The sequence below is a fragment of the Rhea pennata genome, chromosome 5 (genome assembly GCF_028389875.1).
Source record: "Rhea pennata isolate bPtePen1 chromosome 5, bPtePen1.pri, whole genome shotgun sequence".
Lineage (NCBI taxonomy): Eukaryota > Metazoa > Chordata > Aves > Rheiformes > Rheidae > Rhea > Rhea pennata.
This window is the reverse complement of record NC_084667.1, coordinates 36,295,918-36,322,380: the sequence shown is the minus strand read 5'-3', so window position 1 is coordinate 36,322,380 and position 26,463 is coordinate 36,295,918. Positions and strand designations below refer to the sequence as shown.

Genomic DNA, 26,463 nt, shown 5'->3' with positions numbered 1-26,463 from the left:
GAAGGAAATCCTTAAAAGGTTACAAGAACTTCTAAAAATTGTTTCTCATAATTTATTTAGCCCTGGAGTCACCTAAGCACTTAGACATGTGCTTAACTTTTTGAAACTGAGTAGTTCAATTTGAAATTAGTGGACTGCTCGCATACTTACAGTTAATCATGCACTTAAGTGCTTTAATCTGGCACTTTGGGGAAAAGGAATGGAGACTGCTCATAAAAGCTCTGTAACCGAATGTATTTCTAATCTAATCTAATTCCAATCTACTGCTGGAGCTGTAGACCTGGGTTATGTCTACGGGGCAGTTGCAGAAGCAGGATGTACCTGAGCACCACGCTACTGTAAATGGAGTGCTATCAGAAACTGGATTGCTTAAAATTAGTTTGGATATCCCAGCCTTACAAAGCAGCCGTTTAGGTGGTTTAAGACTGCGTGGAAAGGGTGGAGCAGAGCAGAGGCTGGAGCGTCGGGCCCCTAGCAGTCTGCTCTGCCATGTGTCCCGTTGTTACTGCTTGGTCTCTGCACTCCTGAAATAGTGGCTGGGCTATCGCGTGGTTGCTCTCTGTGGGTCGCTGCTTTGTGGCTTGGTTCTGAAATATCTAGCAGCTCCAGCTCCAGGTCTAGCTGTAATTTCCACCACAGCATAACTGCAAGCATTTGAGCAGTCAGCAGAGATGGGAGATTTTAGGCTTTGGAAGCCTTTCATGTCAGGCATATCTTCTAATTGTGTAGAGAAGAAGATATACATTGTTTGAGGATTCTGAGACCATAAAAAGCCTTAGACAAAAGCATGTATAATTAGTAGCATTTTAGAAAGGGATAACGCACACCGTCTTTAGGAGGAAGGAAGACTGCGATGTTTGTCTTAAGAGTCTCACTGGCAATCTTCATGAGAGCAGAGGCAATTTCTTCTTTGGATTAAAATTAAAAATCATGTGAGATATATATAAACTGAGCTATCTGGGATCATGTTTAGTTTTACTCAGGTAAAACCCTCAGCAGTTCAATTTTGGCTTTACTTCACTGCTACTGAGGGTGACTGAAGTCAGGGTCCCAGCTCTTCAGCTTTACTGAGATTTGGATAAATGATCCCGTTCATTTACTGTCTCAGGTTCAAAATAACGTAAAGTTATTCTAGTTTGGGAAAATCCAAATCCAGATTTATTTAATTCTCAAAGATGAGCAGGTGAAAGGACTTCAGATAATTAGGGGATTTTTTCAACATTTTTTCCTATTCATTAGGTATATTTTCTACCTTTAGTGATAGCTGTGTTCAGCTAATCTGTCATTTTAACCAAAGCAACAATTTCACAATGTAGTTTTCTTTCTGATTGTGTGCTGTGTAATCAATATACTGATATAATGTGAGTGTAATTTCCTCTCTTATTTTATCTCCACTGCACAGTATTATAAATAAACAGCTAAAAAAGAAAAAAGAAAGAAAAGCACCAAACAAATCTGTTGCATCTTCTTTTAAGATTGTACCACTGTAGACACTTGTTCCAGTAAAGTAGAATTGGACCCACTTGATTGCATTTAAATTTTTCATGCTTCAGCAGTTTGTCTGGGAGCACAGTAAAGAAAACCCCCCGAGCGAGGATAGTTTAGAATAATAGAACTTGATTTTGTGTATTATAGCGGCACCATTTGCGCTGCTGTAGTTAGGGTTGTGTCAGCACTTCCATTATAAACCCCTGTTTGCAGGGGTTATAACTAGGGAGATATTTTTTATCAGAAACTTTTTTAAAAAATCATTTGAGTGAATTTAATTGATAATGAAACAAAAATTAAAATAAATTATAATGGAAATTAGTAAATTTCAGATACCTTTTACAAGCCTTATTTATTATTAATATTGAATTTTTTTCCTCTCACTAGAGATTACAGCAAATGCATTCTGAATATTTTAGCTGTAAAATTACGAAGTTATTATGGCTTAAAATTTGGCTGCTATTCATAATCGTATTTTAACATTGAAACATATTAGCACAACAACCTGTTCTGTGGTTTGATGTTATAATACGGATGAAGTATCCTCATGGGCCGAATTCTTCCCCCTTTGAGTTGGCTGGGACCTTGCTGGAGCTATTGGTTCAGCTCTGCCTTTGGGCCCCGTTGAGCTCCACGTGCAGAATCTGGCTGTTTAAGTGAAAACGGGCCCGTGAAGAGTAAACACCTTCCCGGAGTAATTGACTGGGTGAGCGCCGGCGGCCCGCAGGCACCCGCGGTGTCGGGGCCCCGGGGTACGTGGCCGCGTTGGGAGGGGCAGCGCCTCAGCGGCTGTGGCGGGCAGAGGAGGCGGAGGCCCGCATCAGGCAGCGCCTTCTTCCCCAGGCGTCGAGGTCCGGCGGCCAGGAGCCCGGCCTGCCTCGTTAGGTGCTCCCCTCTGACCGTCGTTACCGCGCCCGAGCTCGCAGTAAGGCGGAAAGGCGGCGGGGCAGCGCGGGCGCGCAGCGCCTGCCTGGCGGAGGGCCCGCGCCCGGCGCCCGGCGCCCGGCGGGAGCCCCTCTGAGCTCCGCGACAGGCGGCTCGGGAGAGCGGCTGCCGGCGCGCCGCCGCCGCCGCCGCGAAGGGCTGCGCCAGCCGCGAGGCACCTGAAGCCCGCTCTGGGCGCTTGCCGGAGCCTCGAGCCGGGGAGGGGGCTGGACGCGGCTTGAGGTTATCGGCCAAAACGACTCTTGCGATATAATTTCTTTCCAAAGATGACAGGATCCCCTTTTCTATAGGTAGTTAATTTAAACGATAGAATAGTAATATTAATATAGGCTTGTGTTAGTGTGAGTTTGAAACATCACAGAGAAGAGGACAGTTTGTTAGTCTCTCCGGCAGGAAGGAAAGTGTTCCCGCCATCCAGCATTACCTGCCAGTAACTTTACTGCATGGTCACTTGAGGAAATACCAAAAGCCTGTTTATGGAATAGAGGTGAAGCCTTCCTAGACTAATTATATTCAGCATGTAATTTCTAAACTTCAGTCTGAATTTTGATTTTCAATTAACATTCCCAATTTGAAGATAATTTTCTATTTAATGTAATTGCAGGAAATAATTTATTGGCTGATTAAGACTGAGGGCCCAGCCTTCCTTAAGCAAACAGTCCCTAACAAACCAGCCTTCAGAGCCAGCTCATAGCTGTGGACAGATTCAGCCTATTTTCGCAGCTGCACAGTTGTGTTTAATTAGGATTGTGCACTATTATTCATTGGTGCAGTTTGTAGTTGAAATTATTCTTAAGAGACATTTTCATTTCTAGTTTTGTGTCATGATTAATTTATAGTGAAGAAACAGCCATAGCGATTGCTTTTCGAAGAAGCTTGTTCGGTTTGAAACAGGAATGAGGTCTGTTGAGAAGGTGAAAGAAAGGAAAATCCTTCACTGTGACTTTCAGTTTTATGCTTACTTTTAAATTTGCACAGACCGTGGTAGGTTTATTTATATTTTTATGCGAGCGATTAAATTAACATGACTATTTTAATCAGAAAATGGACAATAAACCTTTCATTTTGTCTTGGATCATAGTAATTATGAACCAGAACCGTCTGCAGTGCAAACTGTGTGCGTTTGAAGTGCGTGCGGTAATGATGGTTACTGAACTCTTGGCATGTTCTGTGTGCCATCAATGTAAATTCTTTAGCGTAGGAAGAACGTAGTACGGGGCATACATTCCTCACTTCTGCTTGTTGGCAACTTGCATACTGGACTCCCACTTACACTTAGGTTTCCCTAAAGAAAATGCAAACCTTTTTTCCTTGCCAGTATCAGGTTTAAGAGGCAGGATTATCTCTATTTACAGAATAGTTATTCTAAATAGGTATCAGTGTTTTAATGTGTTTCAAAGCACTTCAAAGCTTGTAATACTTTTATATAGAACTGTACATGATTAGATTAGCTGATCCTATATTAATTTTTTTTCCACTGTAGGATACTAAATCTGAGTTCCCTCATTAATTGTGAGAAATTTAGCATTAGCTGTTAAATCCTATGTGAAACATGGGCTGCTGCATAAATACTACTGTTTAAATTGGAATTAACTTAATTATTTTTCTTTGCACTTGATATTTCCTTCACTGTAATATTCATGAAAGCATGTGACAGATTTGTAAATTTAACTGTTAGTCTCAGATTTCCAGACCCTTTAATCAGTATTTATTTGTCTGTAGAAACAGTACTAGCAAGTTAATGATTTGCTAATTTGAAAAATGCTCATGTGGTTTCCTATGTTAACTGATTTGTGCATTTTTAAAGAAATGGTATGAAATCAATTATTATTAAAAAGCAATTAAGGTGAAGAACTTATTCCTGAATTTCTCAGCAACTTCAGTGTCAAGGATATTCTGAGGTTACTGAAAACTGGAAAAGAAACTAATGTACGTTAGCTGTCCTCTTCCAGGTTTATTAATGATTGTTTTAACAGTTGCAGTTAATCTTATTAGAAATTTTAAACAAAGTGTTTTCAGATTTTGAGTAGAAGTCAGTTATATTTTCATGTAAGTGCAGAAACTGTTTTGAAAGCTGTGTTTGCATATGAGATGGCAGTAAGAAGCCATTATTGGGAAATGACATTTAGCATAAATCAATGCACTTATTCATTACACTTTTAAGTCATTTAAAGTAATTTGTTGAGATATATCCTGTATTCAATGCCTAATATAAAATGAAACGTAATTATTTTAAATTTTTAATTCAAACTGTAAAAATTAAGCAGATATTAACAGCTAGTCATTCGATAAATGCCACTCAGTTTTAGAACACTTTTCACATAAATGTCTGAGAACACTTTCCAAAAGGTAAAGCTGAATAAAATTATAAACAGGCTAAAAGAAGGCTTTAAACGTATAGCAGAAGGATTTGTTAGAATAGTTTGAAATTGATTTAGCAATTCTCGTCTCTGTAGAAAACAAATTCTTCTTGCAAGGAATGAGGTTTGGGGAAGTATGCGGCACCATCTCATCCAAATACATGCTTGTAACCTTCAGATTGCTTGTAGGGGTAATTGTTTAAACTCTTGGGCTTTCAGGTGAAATAAACATGAAAATAACACTAAAATCATTATTTTCTTATGTCTGGAGAAAATTGTATTGTTTGACAAGTCTCAGTTAATAGGATGCCATGACATAACTAAACCCTGAACTTCAGCTGGTGCCAGTGAAAACTTTATCTCAATGTTGTGACCTGCTCAGGGCTTTGGATCCAGATCCTCCCAAACCTTACTTTTTAGCATACTTTCATTGACTGTGGAAGATCTGTTGCAACTGCTGTAGGCAGTTGTGTACCTGATAGCCAGTGTGTTTTGAGCTTGATCTTTTCATTTAATATTAACATCTTCTATTTGTCTACTTTTCTTGTTTTGTAGAAGAATGTCTTCCAAGCAGGCAACCTCTCCATTCGCATGTGCAGCTGATGGAGAGGAAACAATGACCCAGGACTTAGCATCACGAGACAAGGAAGAGGGCAACAGTGATCAGCAGGCAACCTCTCATCTGCCTCTACATAATGTAATGCACAACAAACCTCACGCTGAGGAGCTACCAACTCTGGTCACAACCATCCAACAAGATGCTGAATGGGATGGGGTCATCTCAGCCCAACACCGAATGGTGAGTTTCACAGTTCTTATAGCAGTTTTCTAAATCAGTATCAGAAAAGACTGTTCACTTCCATTTTGAAAGACACGTTCAGTGCAATCCTTCTCAGGTGTGAAGCTTTTTACATGGTGAGATGTCAGCGTTAGCAATAGATCAACATCAATATGATGTAATTGTAAATTACAGTTGTATAATCTTGTTAAGTATAAAGGTCTATATGCATGAGGTCATATGATGAGTTCACCTTCAGAAAGGAAATGCATCTATTTATCATGTTTTCGTTCATACCCTGATTTATGTCTTAACCTCTCTAGCTCATATATTCAAGCATTAATTCCAGCCAGGAGGATGTAGCTTACAACTGTTTGTCATCTGCAAAGTGTTGGGCTGAAGGAAGAAAGTTTAATACATTTTTTTTTTTACTCGCCTGTCATAAATAGAACCCACCAAATCTAGAATATTGTAGCTTCACAAAACAACAAAGAAGCTGGCATTTTAGTTGACACAAATATCCTGCTGTATTTACACGAAATTACAACATTTTGTGAAGAGGAAAGGTTTTCATGAGCAGCTATCTCACACCCTTCTACTCCCAATTCCCAGTTTGTGTATAGGTGAGGTTGGCAAAGCAGAATCATTATCTGTAGTCTTTCCAGTTAGCCCAAATAAAATTATTTTACAGTTGTAATACTGTCTTTTTGCATCCCACGATCTCCGCTATAAATAGGCAAACTGAATGAAGACTGAATGGGCATAACATCTAAGTCAATTTATTTTCCTTATACATGTTCCTGGGGAGCAGAATTAAGGCACATGGAGCAACCAGGTGCTCTGTAAATTTAGAACACCATAATTCCAGACTCTCCATAAAGTGACTTTCACAGACATTGAATTCACATAGTTAGTTTAAAAAGAATACCCTGCCTTTTTGTAAAATTTCTTTTGTGTTTTTGTTAGATGTCTAAGACTAGTTTTTTTTTCAGTAAGAATTAGAACTTTTTAATAAGGTAAAAAATAACAATTGTACATTTTTTTGACAACTGTAACAATAACAAATTTATTTCAGATTTTGCTAATAACAGTAATTCTGATGAGCTGTTCAAGATAAAGACTGGCATAGTATAATTCCTGGAGTCTGAGCACTAAATAAATATCAGCACTTGGATAATATCTATTCTGTTAAAATAGATTTTTACAAAAATCAGTTTGATTCATAAGATCAAGTCAAACTAGAAAAATGCTACCAAATCTGTAATGCACACTTTAACCCAATGAAGAACTCTCTTCCAAGACTAAAATTCTTAAGGATTTGTGCTACCGCCATGAAGCTGGCAAAATTCTTGGTCTTATTTCAACTATAAAAATGGCTTTAAAGAAAAATGATTAAAGATCAGTAATTCGGCAAGGTAGGTTATATTAGTCACAGGTCACCTAAAAATGTATGTTATTAGATGCAGGCTAACGTTGTAAGTTGTATATATGGCTTCTATGCAAAATTTCCTGATGAAACTTTTTTTTTTGGATGGAGAGTAACCCTTTTGCCCAAGTCTTGCAGTAACAAGCATATCATAATAATTTTAATTTATTTCTGTATTACCAAGAGGGAAAGAGAATGCAGAATAGAAAGGCTTCATCAAATCTGTTGATGACAAAATAAATCTGCGAGTTCATCAGCCACTTTTCTGTTCATTCAGTGGGGCATGTGCACTCTGGGAATCTCAGTCTGAGGACAGTAAACATTGATAAAATGACTCTGTGTCCCAGAAAGATCGTAACCCCAAGGGATCTCCCAAAGCATATGTTTTTGATTCAGGCTGTTTCTTGTACCTGGAGCAGTACTTGAGCCCAAGTGACAGGACCTCCTGCAGTGTGATCAGTTGTGCTCATTTGCATTGCTCTAGAATGACCTTCCACTTACAGCACAAGAGTGCAATCTCTGCTTTCTTAATGCCGCATTATCCTGTCAATGTTTGCTGCAGCTCTGGATGGGAATGAACCAATCTCCAACTTATCATGTTTCAGAACAGGTGCACGAACTCTGCCTGAGTGACTTACACTCTGTTTTTCCTCCCTCCTTTTCTCAGTAGATCCTCCATCATATACCTACATGAATCTCCTGAAAATCATTAGTAGTTTCCACAATTCCTTTGGGTCAAATTTGGTGGTGTTTGTGTGCCATCCTTACTTAGGTGACATTCAGCTAAACCAGATTTCTTTGCCCGACTGAAAGCTGGACATAATTTACAAGTTTCAGCTAGAAGTGGAAACTGTGGTTCTAAGGCATGCTATTCGGTTGCACTTAAAAGACAACTAAACCACAAGGTTTAGCAAGGTCCCAAATAATTTAAAACTGCACAGAGCAGGGTCCCACTTTATTTACTGTAAAAGTGGCAGTTGAGGTGACTAATTAGATCACAACAGTGAAGTGGTGAAAAAAAATTTTTCTTTAGGGATTGTCATTTAGATTGATTTTTTTCTTGCTTGTATCCTTCATGAGAAACACTTTAAGCTCCAATTAAGTTTCTTTGAAACACTTCAGTCTCCAAGCAGACATCGATACTGCTAGGAAAGAATTCAGAGAGGGCTGAAATCTTCCTGCCGAGGGCAATTTTTTTTGTCCTTCAAGGGAAGATAGGAGTTTCACTGCAGAAAGAGGAATTTTAGAAGGAGGATCGGACAATTCTGAGATAGGTACTTTAGTAATGACCACTTTTCTTCTAAAGAAAACCCTACTCCCAGAAGACAAGCGCTTTCTGACCTTTCACAGACGGATCCTTTCAAAGCAGATTTGAAGAAGCACCTGCTCATACCATTTACACTGAAAATAAAGACAGTGCTGCTGCCATTAAAATGCATCGATAATGTGTGTTGTCTAGTTGTAGGACAGTAAATTCAGGGAGTTCTGTGTTGACATATGGGGAAGAAAAAGTTCATGTTGACATATGAATAGGAAAAATTTTGGTTTTTAAGTAGCACCTAATTAAGGGCTGGATCCTGCATCCTTTGTGCCCTTAAAACTGCTGAAGAGTTCAGTGGAATTTGTGAGAGCACACAGTATGCATCGAAACATGCTATGAGGGCTGTATGGATCTTAGACAAAGAAAGATATTATAGCAGGAAAATTTGATTAAAAAATTATTGAGGTTTTCCCCAACATTTACTGTATGCACTACTTTCTGTGATATAAGATACCTTTAAACTTCATTGTGTATTATCGTAAAAACAACACACTGGCTAGAAATGTTTTCAAACTTTCACTCCCTTTTGATATCAGGCATTGCTTTCCATGGAGTCCTTTGTGTATTCTGAATGTCTGGAAGCCAAAATATTTTGTTTTAACTCCCACTCTATAGTATTTCCCAGCTGTGTACTTATATGGTGTAATAAAAGGATTTAACAAATGGGAAATAGCAGCTGCATTTGGAAATTCCCTTTGTGCTCCCTTTTCATTTGACAGATTCAGCAATGTGTAACAACTGTAACGTCAGACCTGTAATGACTTACACTGCAAGTATCGTATCACCAGCCAATTTGATGTTACAGCGGGGAAAAAATAAAGCAACAGAAAGATTTGGGCCTGTAATTTCCTAGTGCTGAGCTGGAAAGATTATCAGGATATTTCTAGCTATAACTTAAAATAAAAATACCAGGACATTTGGGTATTTATTGCTGCTTGTGCTTCTGCTAGAAAATAAATACTATTTTAGACCAAGGAATTAACTTTTTGCTGCAATAAACTTAGGGAAGAGGGGAAACTGGTACTAAGATAAGAGTGAGGAAACTATCCTGCCTTCTCTCATGTACAATGATTACTAGGCAGGAAATGCCACCAAATTTTATAATTGCATCCAAAACCTGGCTCTTTTGGGGCATCAGACAGAGAGGATGAGGATGAATGAGAAAAAAACAGTAGAATTTATTTTTGCTAAATTTAAAAGCAACTAACTTTTTTTGATCCCAGAAATGTTTTTACTGGTAACTGTGGATAAAGTAAAGGAGACTCATGATTTGTGCTTCATTCCCTGGGATGCCAGGAAGTGATCACCTCCTGTCCCCATCATCGTCACCAACCCTGCAGCGTTTGTGAGGCAAATTCTAAAGGTTTTCTATTTTTGGTTCGAAGTACTAGGGGAAAGCAGTGCCAAGAGCAAGCTACAAGATGAGGGCAACAAACAGCCTGCTCCGCTTTGGTGAAGTGGCTGGCGTCTTCCCTTGCCTCGAAAGGCTGGACACAGGCCTGTGTTGGGACAAGGAATTTAAGCAGCTTTAGCTTAATGATATCTGGAACCTTTCTCCACATGACATTTTTTTTTTTCCTGAAGAGATAGAAAGAAAAGAGAGGCAAATTCTGTTTCCATCCTCCAAACTCTCATATAACAGTTTGGTACCGGACAGGGTCTCTGAAGAGCTCACCAGCACTGAGAGGAGCGCTGTGTATCCATGAGTGGGCAAAGCTCTTTTCCCGCTGACATTCCTCCTCTCCAGCTGCTGTCAGGGTACAGCCAGGGGTTTACAGGGAATGTGTGCATGCCCAAGGAGAGGACACCCGCATCCTTTTGCTCTACCGTTACTTGAAGTGATGCAATGAGAGACTGTTACAAGGAACCACAGCAGCAAATAGGGTCTAAAGGATGGGTGTTATTTCCCTGTGAGCAAGGAAAGACCAGCACTCGGTGAGTACGCAAGTTAACGCTACATTTTCCCTCGTATGATTTGAGACATCATTCAGAGACCCTCGGAGTTTAGAATCGAAATTTAGCTCCCTAGATTTTATGTCAAATGAGAACACTGATTTATACTTCATAATTATGTCACACCTCTGCTTGTTGTTGACCTCTTGCCAAAAGAGCAAAAGGCTTTACTGCCTCTCCTCTGTGCCTGCACATACCGCTCAGCAGTACAGTAACATATATTCAGCAAGGAAAGACAGGAGCTCTTAATGACGATTGTATTCCTGCCCTTTTAAATAATTTTAAATCACCAAATGTCCACTTCAACTTTATGTAGCTTTTTAGCAGAACTATTAACACCAGAAAGACAAAAGTAGGTGGTATTCTTGAGGTCTTAATGTTTCAGTGCTTACTGTCTCTACAAAAAACAAACACAATCTGCCTTCTCAGCCCTGATCCTTGCTATAGACTTCCTTGTCAAAAGTTCTTCCCTTTAAGGAAAATAAACTCATTTTTTTAGGAAGGATCTTGGAAAAATATTTGCACATGCTGCACACTGTGAATTTGTTGTTATAAAGAATTCATACCTTCAAACTCTTAAAGTTATGGACACAATTACATATTTTGAAATTTTTTTTTTTAGTTGACCTAGTGGCTGGATATGAGCATATAGAAATACATCCGGTATAACTGCCCTAACTCTAGCAGATCTGTATCTGCTAAATTGCTCATGCAGCTGTTACTTACATGTTCAAATCTGAGTTTCGTGATGATATATTGCAATTTTACTGTAGTAGTAATACGATTTCTGGGTGCCAGGTAATGCATCAGAATTCTTACCTAACTGAAGAGAGAAATGCTTCCACATGTGATTGCATGGCTACAAGGTTTTGGCTGAAACAAAAAGGTTTTGTACATACAAGGTATGTACAAAAATGTATGTACATACATGATATGATATTTTATTTTTTTTTCCATAAAATAGACCCGTCTGAGAAACATATTGTAGAAAAGGTAGAATTCTTTCAAGCAACAAGCACTCAGGTATATACTTAACTTGACTTTATTAGGACTAGCAATGACTGTAATATTAAGCACATGCCTAAAGGTTTGAAATATCAAGGATGTAATTTTACTAGCCTGAGCATAAAAAGATGTCTACCTTTCATATTAAATATAACAGTTCCCTAAAAATGTGCAGGATAGTATATTAATGGAGCTGGTAAAATACAAACTAAATTTGTTAAAAGAAGAATCAAATAATTGTTCTTTCTGACGTGCTCATTCTGCTTGTACTATTTTCATTTTCACACTGTACAATTTTTTCAAAGGTAAGGTCTATTTTAAATCTTTCCTTAGATTCTAGGGAGAATAATGTTTAAATAGAATTAATCATCACCGGAATACTTCACAGAAGACTTCTAGTTAATGTTCATCTAAATCTGTAGACATGTTATTCTTTTTCCTTTTTTTTTTTTCCATTTTCTTATTAACCAATTTCTGAAAAGTTTTTAATCCAGTTCTGTATATTGAATTTTTTCAAAAGTAGAAACATTAACATGCTCTAAATTGTTAATTTTTTTTTCCTTGGGCAAGAAGGAATCAGGTATGCATGCTGATTAACACACTCCAGTCATTAACATGTGATTATGTGGGCTGCATATTGAGCACCTGCCAAAAGATAAAATCCAGCACTTTACTACATCTGTGCAAGGACTTTTTGCATTTCTTTTGTACTTTGACAGCTGAAGAAAAAACAGACTTTGGTATCTTTGTTCAGCATAATAAAACTATGTACATAAAATGTCTTCATGGAGGAAGGAAAGATACTACATATATTTATTTTAATCTTTGAGGCCATGAAAAATCCAGTGACTGAGCCGTACACAGCACCAAGTGTAATATGAATCTCCTAATGTACTGTATCACTGACATTCATACACAGTTTACAACATTCCTGCATGTTTATAAGGATTATCTGTTCTGGGATTCAGCCAATGTTATTCTAGTTCACAACAGTTTTATGTGATACCTTTATGTCTCATAAATGTCTTGTTTTTACTTCAATCTTCCAAATGTTTCATCAGTGTTTACCTTAAAGAAATACAAGTACTCTATGCAGCAGGCTGGTTTCCTGCATGCATTCCTCTGCAAATGCTGAAACGAACACACAAAGCATGTAATTCATGTCATGCAACTGTATACAGAGAAGGATTTGCATGTGCATTTGATATGGCTGAAAACATAAATACAAATTTTATTCTGATATTTACAATAGAACTAGTTATAAGTTGGACAACTAAGACGATCTAATATGAGGAAGTTGCATATGTACAAAGTAGTCTGGAATATCCAAGCCACACAATCCTTGTTTTATTTGGCAGCTTCTGACAAAACACATCATGAAGTATGTGTCTTTAACAATGTTAATCAGCCGAGACTGATCACAATGCATTCAATGTATGAAAATGTAAGTAAGTCTGAATGCTCATTCTATAAATGGTTATTCTATTATTTTTTCCTTAATAAGAGCATTTAACTAAAGTCTTAAGGTCCAGGGCATAACGTCTCAGTATTGCTGTGTTTTATTGCCAGACCTAAACACAGAGAGTTAGGACATGTGATGTTTGGGTTGTTAAGGAAATCCTTAGGATCTAACCCTTACAAAGACACACAGGAGTTTTTATGCATATTGTTTAAGAGTGAGTTGATTGCCCTATATAGATGACTGGCCATTGCATTTAACTATTTTGAGGTGATTTGCTATTCTAGAATGGGAAAAAGATGCCTTTCAACTTCTTTAACAGATTTGCTTATTTATGAAGAGAAGATTTTGTATCATGTAGTTGAAAACTGTAACCTTTTCTCTAAAATACTCTCTATGTGGAAGTTGGTATCTGTGGATTAAGCTGGTTTTGCTCCAACACTTGAGTTTGAAGAGATTGGTCCCATTAAGTGGTCATATTTTACGTGAAACAGAAGGTTCCTGGCCTGTTCCTTCCCTGTAGCTATCTAATCTCGCAGAGGCCGATTCATAAGGCCATATTCATCTCCTGTAAGCTTGATCATCATGTCAGCCCATTTTTAAACCTTTTATTTAAACTGGTTATTTTCCCTATTTTTTCTTACTTTAGGTTATTATTCCTTGGCTCAGAGCTAGTGCTTACTGTTGTATCGCCTAATATTGAGGGTTTACGTAGGTATAAAAGGCAAAATACAAGTCTTTTATTGGATTGTATTCAGCCTATACTCTGGCAGCTGAAATCAGTGTAAGTTTTGTCTGAGTAAACGCTGAGTTAAAGGCTGGAGGTTTTATTCCATTAGTTGCCATTTGCCCTCCCACTAGCATAATTTGCTGAGACTTTACAAATTATGTTCTCTCAATAGCTCATAGCAGTCATTCTCAAGCCTTGGATTTAAATAAATCTTTCTTAATAAAACTTTTGTTTTTTTTTAATCAGATGAGAATTGGAAATGATCACTTAGATTTTTAATTTCTCTTAATTCTATTTAATTAAGTTCCTCAAAATGGGAAACCTTATTTAATGTAGTGATTGGAAATGATTTTGTAAACATTTGCTTTCATTATATGTTAACTCCAGTCTAGTTCCAAGTGCCAGCATGCCTCTAGTACTTGGAATAAAAACCACTCTGGATATCCAACTTTCCTGGGGTGTTTACATGTGTCCCATTCAATGCAGAGACAGATAAATATCCCTTTATAACAGAAAAGCCTCATCCACATGGAAATAAGCAATTCAGCAAACACATTTTATGTTAGTTATATTTGCTTTCTGCTTCTTCTTGGCCATTCATCCTGGGGTTTTGGTTGAACTTTTACAGCAACAGATTTCTCTCTAGCTATTGAGCAGGATTACAGTCATCTGCCTTCAGTCAAAGTTTGGTGGTAGTTTTCCTTCCATTGCCGACAAACACCGTGACCCGGGCTCTGCACAGCCTGCAGTTTCAGTTCCCAGTTTTGTCTCTCTCCTCGCCCCCGGAGAGCCCCCGTGTTTGAGGCAGAGTCTGCGCTCCGGGCCCGACACGCGGATGCCGCCGTGAGGAAGGGCGCTGTCCCCTCGCAAAGCCCCGCCGCCGCCGCCGCCGCCGCCGCCGCCTCGGGGGGCTGCCGCCCCGGCAGGCCCCTTGCCAGGCAGTCGGCCCATGCTGAGCCCCCACCGCCACCGCCGCCGCCCAGAGCGCTCGCCCGGGCCACACCGCGGGAGGGTCGGGCCTGGAGAGCCCCAGCAGAGGTTTCTGCTTCTCAGCCCCCAAACACGGGTTTGCATTTCGGCCCTTCAGGGGGAGAGCAAGAATATTTATTCTTGCCTTCGCCGAACGCATGACGCTGCAGACATTCCCTTTTGCTAATCTAGCTACAATCTTTTACCTAGGTAATGGTCTTTTGTTTGTTTCTTTTGTTTGTTCTAATTTAGAAATGAAAGGATGTCCCAGGCTGATTCATGATTGCAGATATTGATATGAATATTAGATTCCCTATATCAAAATACAAGGTCAACTTTTAATACCGTTACTCACCTCACTTACTTACAGCAGTACTCCCTCATTTATCCTATTAAAACTGGTTCAAATAATGAAAAAATGAAGTACTTAACAAAGCTGTTAGAATCTAAAATACAAGAAAACGTGTTTTTTACATCAGGAAAATTATGAATGTTAATTCAATCCCTCTCCAACCGAAGCACCTAAGAAGGTATCGAAACAGCTTTCTTTTTGAAGAGTATTGTCAACACAAGATATGAAATTTGGTGAATGTGCATACTAAAAAATTATTTTCTTAGTGTGAGAGGCATGCTAAAATGTTTACAAATATTATCTTAAGGTAAAGTTTTAAAGGAACCATTGTGGAGTGGGAAGAAGATATCCGTGTATGTTGCCACTGAGAGTCTCCATCTTATTTATACTAGGCTGTTGTTTGTAATTATTCAGCATTGTTTCTGCCATTAACAAAACTATACTTACTGGAGCCATTCGCAGAACCTCTCAAAGGAATGGCCAACAGGCCAGTCATTGTTTCTGCCACACAGCTTGCAAAGCTGGTAAGTATAAGGCCACTGTTGTCAAACCACAAATATTCAAAGTAAAATTGTGATTGGTTAGAGAAGATGCTGCCCTGCTGATACTTTTTCTAAGGATAAAATACTCTATTAGGACCAAATTCAAAGTTTTACAAATGTGGCTTTATCTTAAATTTTGTCTTTTCTCAAATCTGTTCTCACTGGAAAGAAAATACACTTCTTGCTTCAGGAGGAAAGAATATTTTGATACTGCAGTTTTATTAATATTTCAGTATTGTTCTATTTCTTGATTAGAAATTGAATTAAATCTAATGTAGTCAAGGCTAAAAATGTGTACGTTTGCTGTGACTGAGTTTCACCTTCATTATCGAATCCTCCCCTCTTGAAAAGAACCAGGTTCTCCTTGCCTACCCGCAGATTTATTTTCCTCTTGTATGGTCAGAAGCCTAGCAAGCCTTCTCTCTTCTGGACTCCAGATTTTCTAGTGAGAGTGCCTTGAGCGTTAGAGCAAGAGAATCAACCAAGACTCTGTGAAGAAATACTTCTACCAAACAATACGCATGTTCTGCTAGTCTCTTTTCATAGGGTATCTGTGCCATGAGGGTGTCTGCGTGCTGGCTGTGAGTGTGTGAGTGTGTATCTGAACTTTCAGTAGCCAGGCCTGCGTTTTGACATTTGTGCTAGAAGTGTTGCAGTGAGTGAGGAGCTGGGACATAAATGTGACGTAAATTGTTCCATGAAAAATGATGTGGTCCACTGAGCTCATCATGAATTTGCTGTAACCTTTATTTGATTTTGAACAAGCAGATCATTGCAGTAGCAATTGCTTCTCAAATGCAGATAAGTCACCTTTCTGGAGAAAATACAGTGGAAAGGCTTCCCTTGCCCCATTGTTTTTTAATCTGTCTAGTCTCCCATGAATGTGGGATCAATATAAGCTATTTGTATGACTGGAGTAAGAGAGAAAGCTGCCAACTGTAGATATATAGGAATAAAAATACCTAGCTGAAGCCTTTATAATGTTTCAGTACACTTAGCAAAACTTAGCAATTTTATTCTTAAGTTTCTTGCAGATTTATCTAGAATCATAGAGTGCATGGGAATTGGTCTTATTTCTTTTAGACAATTGTAGATGCAGCTGATTCAGATTTTTCTCAGTTCTGCTATTATTAGTTGTGTATTTACACTGGACCGGTCTACAGTTTTTCCATTTGCCCATTTAATCCCTTGAATGCCTTTGAGTTTGTGCAGTTCTCTTGTTGGCTCCTCAGCCACCCTTGTTACCACTGCTGATTTCAGAGAAAACAGGAGTTCAGAAAGCCCTCGTTGCTGAGTTTCTTAAAGTGCCAGTTCAGACAATACACTGAAGATGTGTTAGCCATTTAGTGATCCCAGTACTGCAGCTGCAGAGCCAAACAGAAAAAACATGTTAGGGATACCCTTTGTTCTTCTTTTATTTTTATTCTACCTTTTAATTATCCACAGAATTGATATTATAGTATACTCTATTAGTTGAACAGATCCTCATTCTTTCAGAGATGATCACTCTGCGGCTATCCTGTAAACATGCCTTGTTTTCCTAGAGCCTAAGCTTGTCACTTGTCCATTATGGCCATTTCAGGCTTTTGGGCGAAGAGAAAGAAGTGTGGATGTGGTGCCTGATGGAAGCAGGATTTGGAGAGTTTTACATGAGTGCTGAAGGAACATTGTGCTGCACTGTGTATGCCTCTAGAGAAGGGACAGGGTAGGTTATCAGGAGGAAGAACATTCAGTCATTTCTATTTACCCCACAGATTAGCCTTATCTTCTTGTCTCCGGCCTGAACAATAGATTGAATGTTCTTCACTGAGAGCATGATAAAAGCCCCATTGAGCTTGATGGATATTCTCCATGGACTGCGAGGGGACTTTGCTTTCTTGAGAACAAACTGCTTTTAAATTACTAAGTTACTCTTACAGTGTAAACTTCAAAGGTGTAAATGCCATGTTACATGGTACTAATTCTTCATTAAGGAAATGTATTATAGAAACTCAAGTTTTAAATTTGAAAAATATTAGAAGATGCTTTTTTTCCATTGCCCTAGGAACTTAACAAAAAGTCTTAAGAAAAGTACAAAATAGTTCTCAGAAACTATTGAAGATAATAAACTCTTCTTTCTGTAGCAACAAAATAAATGCAGCACCAAAGCAAATCCATCTAAGCTATCATTGTTTTGTGTGATCTCTGATTCTTTAATCAATACAAATGGATTGAATAAGACATTCTTTAATGTTTGATAGATTAAAAAATGAGGATAAAGGTTTGTTCCATGTGATCTCTCTCTCTCTGTCTGTGCTTACATAACTTCTGACACTCTTGCTGTGTTGAAAAGGATGCTGGTATGATATAGTATCTTCTGGTTTACTGCTGAAGTGAATAAATGCATTTTCAACATCCCTAGCAAATGCTGCCTCCTTCTCTAGTGGCAATAATAATGCTGCGCTGATCATATACCACAGTGCTCGATAGCGATTTGTCACCACCACCTCCTTTGCAGCCCACAGTCCTTAGTTGCCACAGTTGTTCATAGCTAGTGTTGTTCCTTCTGTTATTTTGCACTGCCATTTCTTAATCCCGTCAAGCCTGAAGGAGAGATTTATGTCTGACATTGCTGCAAATGGTTAATGCTTTCTAGTCCCTCTTTCATCAGACTGTTTCACGTAGGATACTGCACGACACAAGTTGCCTCGGTACTCTGTAGATGGGTATTTTCAGCTTGTAAAATAGTGGGAATATTATTGTTTGTTGTGCATACTATGCGTTTACCATGGCATTGGGAGAATGATTTTAGATCTATTAATTCCTCAGCAAATTCTTAAATATATTGTGACTGTTGTTATTGGTCTTTAATTTTAATGAAAATATATTTTATGGCATTGAACATATTCACTGACATTTCTAGTCAGCAATAAACACAAAGCCCAGTATTTTTTAACCCAAATTTTTAACATCTCAGCTGATATTAAAAAATTAAAATAATAATTTTGGAAAGAGAACTGCATGGTAAATTCTTGTGGTTGAGGCTTTAATGGCAAATTGAAGAGTTTGTACTCTTCTTAGTAGAGAGAGTGAGAGCAGAGATGCAGTGAGTGCCTGTCGATGGGAGGCTGAAGATGCTGAGCAAAAGAAGGTCACGTAAGACTCTGCTTTTGAATGATACAACAAAATTGATGAGAACTGCTCATTAATGGTTGCCTTTGAGGCTTATTTCTTAGCTTATTGTCTAAATACTATGTCTTTCCTATTGACAAAGGAGATATGCCTTTTTTACTTCTGTTCCTGTACTTTTGAATATATAATCCCTCTTTGGACAAGTGCAGTCCTAATACCTGTGTATCAGCATACATGAATTGTTCTGCCATAAACTTGTCTGCTTTTGTATATTAAAAGCGCTACAATCTTTATTCTTTAAGAGAAGGATATAATTTAAAGAGCAGTAAATGAGTATGAAAGGATGCATACCATATGCCTTGTTTCACTGCGATTTGTATTCCTTTGTTTGTCTTTGCTCCTCAGTTGGTATTGGCCTAACTCCTTCTCAAGTTTTAAACCTATGTTGATCTCCATTAGCTGAGGATCCTGAGGTCCAGGAATTATTTGACCTTACCTGTATTTTCTCTCTTGGTGCTACATGTGATGCCATTATTTAAAAAAAAAAACAACAAAAAAAACCCAAACAAACAAAACTTCAAAAGCTGAACAAGTTCACAGAAAAAAAGTGTTGAAATCACTTGTTTCTGACAAGCTGAATCCTTGATGAGGACTATCATCTGAGGCATGAAGCATGACAGTAAAAAGCATGGGGGGGACTGGCCTTAAGGAAAAAGAGGCCCCAGTCAAGCACTGAAGCTAAGGCATTCAAATCGTAACGCCCATTTTAGAAGCCGCAGGATGCATGCAGGCTTATTACTATGACATGCTAATCAGTAACACTTTCAATTGCTACCTGTTTGAGATACTCCTGTGTAAGAGAATAGCCTATGTTTTCACATTGTATTGTTTCTTTGCAGGAGTCAGAGAGTAATAAGTTATGTTCCCTATATTCCTTCCGAAATACCTCTACCTCACCACACAAGCCCGACGAAGGAGGTCGTGACCGCAGTGAGCTAATGACCAGTGTTAATTTTGGAACGCCAGAACGCCGCAAAGGAAGTCTTGCTGATGTGGTGGACACACTGAAGCAGAAGAAACTAGAAGAAATGACCAGGACTGAGCAAGAGGGTAGGTGCTGGATGAGTCTGAAACATCCCCCCCCCCACCCCTTACAAATTTTATGCTGTAAGGAATGTGTTGGGTATCAAGAGCCAGAGAATTGTATAATTGGCAAAGGCTAGGAGAAAGTTATTCACAGGTTACCATGGCAATGGTAGTTTGAGATCCATTAGAGATTTTAGACAAATATGTCTGGTTTTTAAAACTTTCTGAATTGTGTTCGTTGTCTATGAGTCAAAGCAAGATTGTAGGTTTAGATGAAAACTCAACTCTTACTTGAAAGGTTATGATGAATTCCTAACCGGTCGTAGAGTAGTGAGGGGTATTCCTCAGTGGTATGTGTTCTCTTCCTTTTAAAAGATGAATGGTTATTCTAAAAAATAGGAATGAATAAAACAAGAGCTGTTTTATTTTGCCTCTGAAATTCTCACCTTTCATCACCTTAATGACCCAGCATCTGTGGCTAGGAGAATGGGAAACTGTTCTGAGTTTAAGAGGACCTAGTTGTGACCTATATATCTAGATCTACAGCTAAAAAAAACATTTTTTACAGTCTGCTCAGATATTGTTACATGTGTTAAAAGAAAGACATAAAAATGAGGACAAATCCTGGAGCTGTAAGGCAATTTATATTCAGTCTTTATTCAGATAATGTTTTCCTTGACTTTGCTAAGATTTTTGCCTTAATAGGGACTAAACAACTGGAGAATTTATTTATCATTGTGCACACAATGGACAGGGTCCGCTCTGAAAATCTTTCCCTGTTTCAAGTAGAATGAAGTCTTGTTAGCTTCTGTGACAACATTTTCTTGTCTATGAGCTCATGCGTGAGCTTGAACAAGGGAAGAGGTATGAGCAGAAGGCTCTGAAGTAGATATAGAGGCATGCAGGCATCTGAAGGTATGACTTCCAGAAGTCCTTCTGAAATAGGCAGATTCTGTTAGTTATTTTGCCAGTGTTGTTTTGCAGCATTAAAAATAACCAAGGAGGAATATTTATAATGCAGTAGAACCACTAGGCAGTAGGACTTTGTGATCTTGTTTTTCTTTAAAATATGAATGAATTCAGAATGATGTTACCTCCTCAGTTTTATGGTATGGCCACAGCCATCAAAGTGTGGACGTTAGGATCATTTGGTTTTGTGTAACAAAATAGATACTGATACAATAATATATTTAAATATGGAATTAAATCATATAGAAATGGAAGTAGGCCTTCAAATTTCTTGGCACAATTGTTAAATGCCAGCACATAGTTAAATGTGTTCTCTAGGTGTCCTTTCTGAAGCTGGTGAAACATCTCTAAAGAGAGAATGTCCCAGATTCTTTACTACCATCTGTCTGTTTTCAGCTGTAAAGATCACTCTTTTAAAAATTGCTTTCTTAGATTTGATGGTTAGACTAGGAAAACTATTTTAAATGTTACTTTGGCAAAATTGGTTTTTTACAGTCAGTTAACAGTTGTTCGACACTCCGTGCTAATCAAAGGTCGTGGCTTGTATTTTGCTGCCAGAGTATACAAGTTGCTGTTGATTATAGTGACACCACAGCTAAGACTTTTCCAGGAGTATGCAGAATGGTGTGCTAATAAAAATGTGCTTCAAAAATTTTAAGGATAATATCTTAGAGTAAAGATTCAAGTGTTTTGTTGCTTATTTTTGTATGAATTCTCAAGAATTGTCTTTATTAGTACAGTCTAGTTGATTTGATTTAACAGAGGTATGTACACAGCAAAGTGATCACTCTTACTGAGTCTGAGCCCTCCATGCTGCATATTCCCACCAGCTGTGAAATACAGGTGATTCCTGATCTATAAAACAGTTTTGCCTTTTATGCACCACACTATACTGGAAAACTATTTTCAAGCTTCTAAGTTCAAAGGTAATTGGCTGTATCACAGATTCACAGAATCACAGACTGGTTGAGGCTGGAAGGGACCTCTGGAGATCATCTAGTCCAACCTCCCTGCTCAAGCAGGGTCACCTAGAGCATGGTAGACAGGGCTGCATCCAGGCGGGCCTTGAATATCTCCAGAGAAGGAGACTCCACAACCTCTCTGGGCAACCTGTTCCAAAATCTTCATGTCAAATTCTTTTCAAGCCATCAGGCATTTTCTGTAGAAAAGATTCACTTCCATTCTGCAAAAATAATTATTGGACATCTGATTGGCACTGTATAAGCAAATGCTGAAAAATCCTTAATAGGAAGATTTGAAAATATTCAGAATTTTACACTTAAGAAATTCAATGGCTTTAAATTCTTGTGTAGACTAGGAATAAAAAAATTGTAATGACAGATTTGAATACCTGCTGTGGTATTCAGAAGTTTCTCTGAACTGCAAACAAGTAGCCTCTTGTTTGATTTAAGTAAAATAACATTTTAAAAATAATTAATATTTTAAGATTCTGATCTTTGTGGTGACTGATCTACAGGTAACTGAGTGAGTTGCAGAAATGAGAAATGCAGCAAATGTTTTGCCACCTTAACAATGCCTGTTAAACTACACAATTAATAGCCTAATCACACATATACCGTAGATGATGCTCTTTAACATGTATCCTTTAAAATAGGTTTGTATGGAGTTCACATTCTTAAAGTGGTTTGCAGCCGGTGCTGTTGAGAAGCCCATTATATAGTGAGCCCATATCTGCCACAAATTGAAGCACGCTGGCTGATTTTTAGGGCAAGCACATGCATGACATAATTTCTTTAATGAATGTTAACAGTGAACAAGCATCCTTTCCTACTGTATACGGCTGTGTAAGTTCGGTGGGACTTTGTTATCTTTGGTTCTCCAAATGCCTTAGAGAGAAGTGAAGTCTTGCATCACTCCTTAAAACATATCTGCCACATGTATTAGAGTTTTACAGGGAGGAGCTCTGTGAACATCCATGTAGTGGTGGGAATTGAGCTAAAATAAGGACATGTGTCAAGTTAATAGCCAAGTTAGAAGCAGAAATCAAGGATTTCAATCTTCTGCTCTAACCTCTAGGCTAGGACAGCAACAAGTCCTTTTCAATGTTGTTACTGTTGTAACTTTTTTGTCCATCTATAGGGTCTGGATTTGCCTTAATGTGAATCAGTTGTGTCCAATACATAAATATTTTGAGGTGTACTTTCAGATATTAAGGGTCAGTTAAGCTTACATGTAATGCTTGTGGTCTCTGTTCTAACTAGTAGCACTGTAAAAAAGAATACATACTGAAAGACTTTTCCATGTCTAAATAAATATATTTAATCAGAACCCTTTGGCTTCTGAAAATAAGTTGTCTAATGAGAATTTCATCTGAGCAGCTGTGACTGAGGAGGTCAACAGGCATTGCCTAAGAGAATATGGCCCAGCTGGTTAAATCTGGTTGATGTAGTGATTTAAATGGTCAAGTGCTGCTTGTAATCCAGGACCGTCTGTTTGTAAAGGAAAGAGTGAGTGCTTCAGCATAATGTACAGCTGTTTTAATCTCTCTTTAATAATAGCGCTTCAGCCAGTGTCATGTCTTGTGTATAATACCATGAACATGAGCGCCTCATACAGGACTGAATATATCACAGGTCAGTCCTTAGCATTAATTATAGTTTGAAAAAAGATTATCAGCATCACAAGATTAACAATATTTTTGACTTCCTGGTCTAGTATTTGTGTACTCTTTATGGTAAGGCATTCCCATGACTTGATTTGTAAAGATTTGGGAATGAGAAAATTATAAAAATAAAAGAATGCTACAAATATTTACAGTTAATTTGAGTATGTAAAGACTTTACTGACATGTGTTCTCATAAGGCAGAAGAGGTCAGAACTGAACAGGTGCCTAATTTAATCAACAACACTCGACTCTAGGGCCTCTTGGATAACTTTGATATAGTCATCTTCTTACTTTTTCTGTAAGAAGGAGGATTTTTTTACTGCTCTTTTTCTATGCAAGTGTCCTCCAATAAAATCAAGTGTTACATTTCTTTACAGTGCTCAGGTGGAGAGGGTCTGTTTGATAGCATGCTCAGACCGCTTCTCTCCCTTTCTGCCCCTGGGTAATTAAAGAAGTTTCTTTCAGCATATTGCGAGACCCATTTCCATTGCCTGGGCTGCCTGACTTCTAGGTTACGAGCTGGCTTCCCGACAGTTATCCTACTGTACTTCATCATAAGCCTCCGCGAGCAATAGTTAGCGGTACGCATCTTGCGTGTGGCGAGGAGAGCAGATTTCCCTCCTTCGGCTGGGGCAGGCTCGCTTGGCAGGTCAGCTGGCGCTGGTGCGCTGGAGAGCGGGCATGTGGCTGCTCCGAGCGCTAAGCCCTCAGTACTCAGGGCCTGGATTCCCAACGCACCGGTGACCTTGGTTGCGCCTGAGGCACACGGTATCGCTTTTCGGCCCAGCTCAGGGCTGAATTCTAGCGCAAGCTTTTTATAAACTGCTTCCCATTCTTGTTTCCTCATTGAAGCCTGTAGTTGAACATGCAGAGGTCGAAGATTTTTACTTAAGTGTGGTGGAATAATGAACATCTGTATCAAGAGTAGAATATTCCTAAATTCCCATCTCTTCTCTGTCATGTGCACCTGTTTGTAGTCTCTCTCTAGATGTGGATACATGTAGCTCATAGTGACACGTAATATGTCTAAAGGTGGCTAAAATAAAAATTATGCAGATATAATATCGATCTTGTATAGAATAGGATCTTTAAAAATATAGAACACAGCACTACACTGCTCTGTAGCAGTTGTTTCATGTTTTGTCAGTTTTCAGGTGGTTATTTTTTCTTGAGCTTCATGAGTTAATAAAAATTGAAGGCTTTCTGTTATATTGACTTAAAATAGATTAATGCTTCCCCTATAAAATTTTCTGTCATGCCACTAAGGACAGTGTACCCAAATATTGCACACCAAATATATACACATTTTCTATTGACTTCACCAAGAAATAAAGAACTATAGCTTTCACATGATGTGTTTTATACCTGGGTACTGGTAAACCATTTTAACTGTAATTCTGTGCAGATTTTTTTCTTTTTTTCTTTTTTTTTTTTTTTTTTTACATACAGAATCTGAGAAGTTTCAGTTTGTATTCTTTGTTTTAAATCTCTGACAGCTGAGAACAGACTGAGCTCTGGCCTGTTCTCCTGCCTTTTGATACACTTTCAAGCACAGTCTTTAAGGATGTTAGGAGTCAGGAGTTCTTTTTTGTGGCTCAAGCCTAGAAGTAAGCTCCTGGCTAGCTGTGGTCAATGAAGGTGGCTTTGATTGTTTTTCAGAAGTGTTGAGATTTGATTCAAGATATTTGTCTTCTGTCATGTTCTACACCCAAAGTTTCTACTGATTAAGGCATCATTTCTCCTTGTCCTGATATATCTGGCATTTCTAACAAAATGTTCATTATTCTCCAGTCCTCTGCATGACCACAGATATTTTTCTATTTTAAGACATCAAAAATATTCCTGGGTTTTTGGTATTAGGATTATCCAAACTAATTGTTAAAAAAAAAATAATGTTAGAGTTTTATTGTTTCGTGATATCTGTGGAATCCCCAAATGGTGGCTGAGATTCCTCTCAGCTAAAAGCAAACACTTCAGATGTGAAAAAGAAGCTATATTGTTAAGGTTTCCCTGTATTTGGTTACAATCCATAGATTTACTTTAAAGGGCAGACTGAATAACTTCAATAACTCAGCGTTTATAGTATCAAAATTGAAACCTCTTCCCTTCCTCTTCTGCTTCTTCTTCCTCTTCCTCTTCTTCTTCCCTTTCCCACCAATGTACTAGATATATAATAACCCTTCATCTTCCTCAGTTCCTAGTAATGGTAGCTGTACTAGTGTAGTGGCAGCATCTGGAGACTGACTGAGGCCAAGGAATCCTTCTGCTAAGCTCTGAACATGCTTCCATTTAAAAAGGTGCTTGCCCGAAAGAGTTCACAATCTAAATAGATAAGCCAGACTAAGTAGGAGGAAAGATATGAAGCACATTTTCCTACACTGCTGTTTTCTTGCATTGCTTACCTCTTTACCATATAGTTCAATGTGACTCTTAAATCAGTGACTTCTGTAAAATCACATTGGTCGCTCCGTTTCCTTGCAATTTATGTTTCTGTTTTAGAGGAAATCCTTTGCTCATATAATATTTAGAGAGGTTTTATGGATCTTAAACTTTCTAAAAGTTCGTTTATTGAAAAGTACAACTAGTTCCTATGTCTTAATAGGCTAAATTAAAGTAATTTAGTAACATTACCACGAAGAAAGTGGTTACTGAGGTTAGCTCCCTGGTAACTAAAAGAAGATGCAGCCTAGTTTCTTTCTATTTTTTTTTAGTCAGAAATTCACTCATCTTTAAAACAGAAATAAATCAAATGAGCTAATTTTAATGACATTTATAACCAAACCTGTATTTAGGTAATTTTTTTCCCCAAAAGCAGAATCAACTTGTGTTTGCCAACCATACCATATCTGGTATTTTTTTTTTGTCTTATATTCTTATGTATCCTTCTATATATATGAAAATTTATGCCTTTTTGATTATTTCCCGTCTTATGTCTTTTAAGGCTCTCAGATTACCACTTCGTGATTAAATGCTACCTCACAATTTTTATTTAAGTAATTGGCACATGTTGTCATCTTTAAACCTTCTTTTCTCATTTATTATTTGCCTGTCTACAGTACAGTCTTGCCCACTGTTGCAGCGCTTGAGCACCTAGTCATTAATCCCGGGTTCCACGTAGGCTACAATATAGTAATTCCTCTGCGTTTGCCAGTACATCTTGTGCTACATTTGAAAATTTCCTTTTAGTTTTCTTTGCTCACAGGATTTATTCATGGTACAGAAATGGGGATCAGTACAGACTTTTACACAGGTATCATGAAGAATGAGAACTATGTAAGTAAATCTGTAAATATGGAGACCATCTTTTATGCTAAAAGATACCAAAGTTTTCATGTACCTCCAG

General features: G+C 38.2%; 1 protein-coding gene across 13 annotated transcripts in view; it reads left to right on the top strand.

Annotated features, from left to right (window-relative positions):
• SOX6 (SRY-box transcription factor 6) overlaps positions 1–26,463 on the top strand; it is a 366,958-nt gene that overhangs the window by 136,652 nt on the left and 203,843 nt on the right. For all 13 annotated transcript variants that reach the window (XM_062576052.1, XM_062576050.1, XM_062576051.1 and 10 more), the window contains 2 exons: positions 5,349–5,592; positions 19,339–19,549. In XM_062576052.1, coding sequence (XP_062432036.1) covers positions 5,353–5,592; positions 19,339–19,549 — 451 coding nt within the window. In that variant the 5' untranslated portion in view covers positions 5,349–5,352. The remainder of the gene's footprint in view (positions 1–5,348; positions 5,593–19,338; positions 19,550–26,463) is intronic.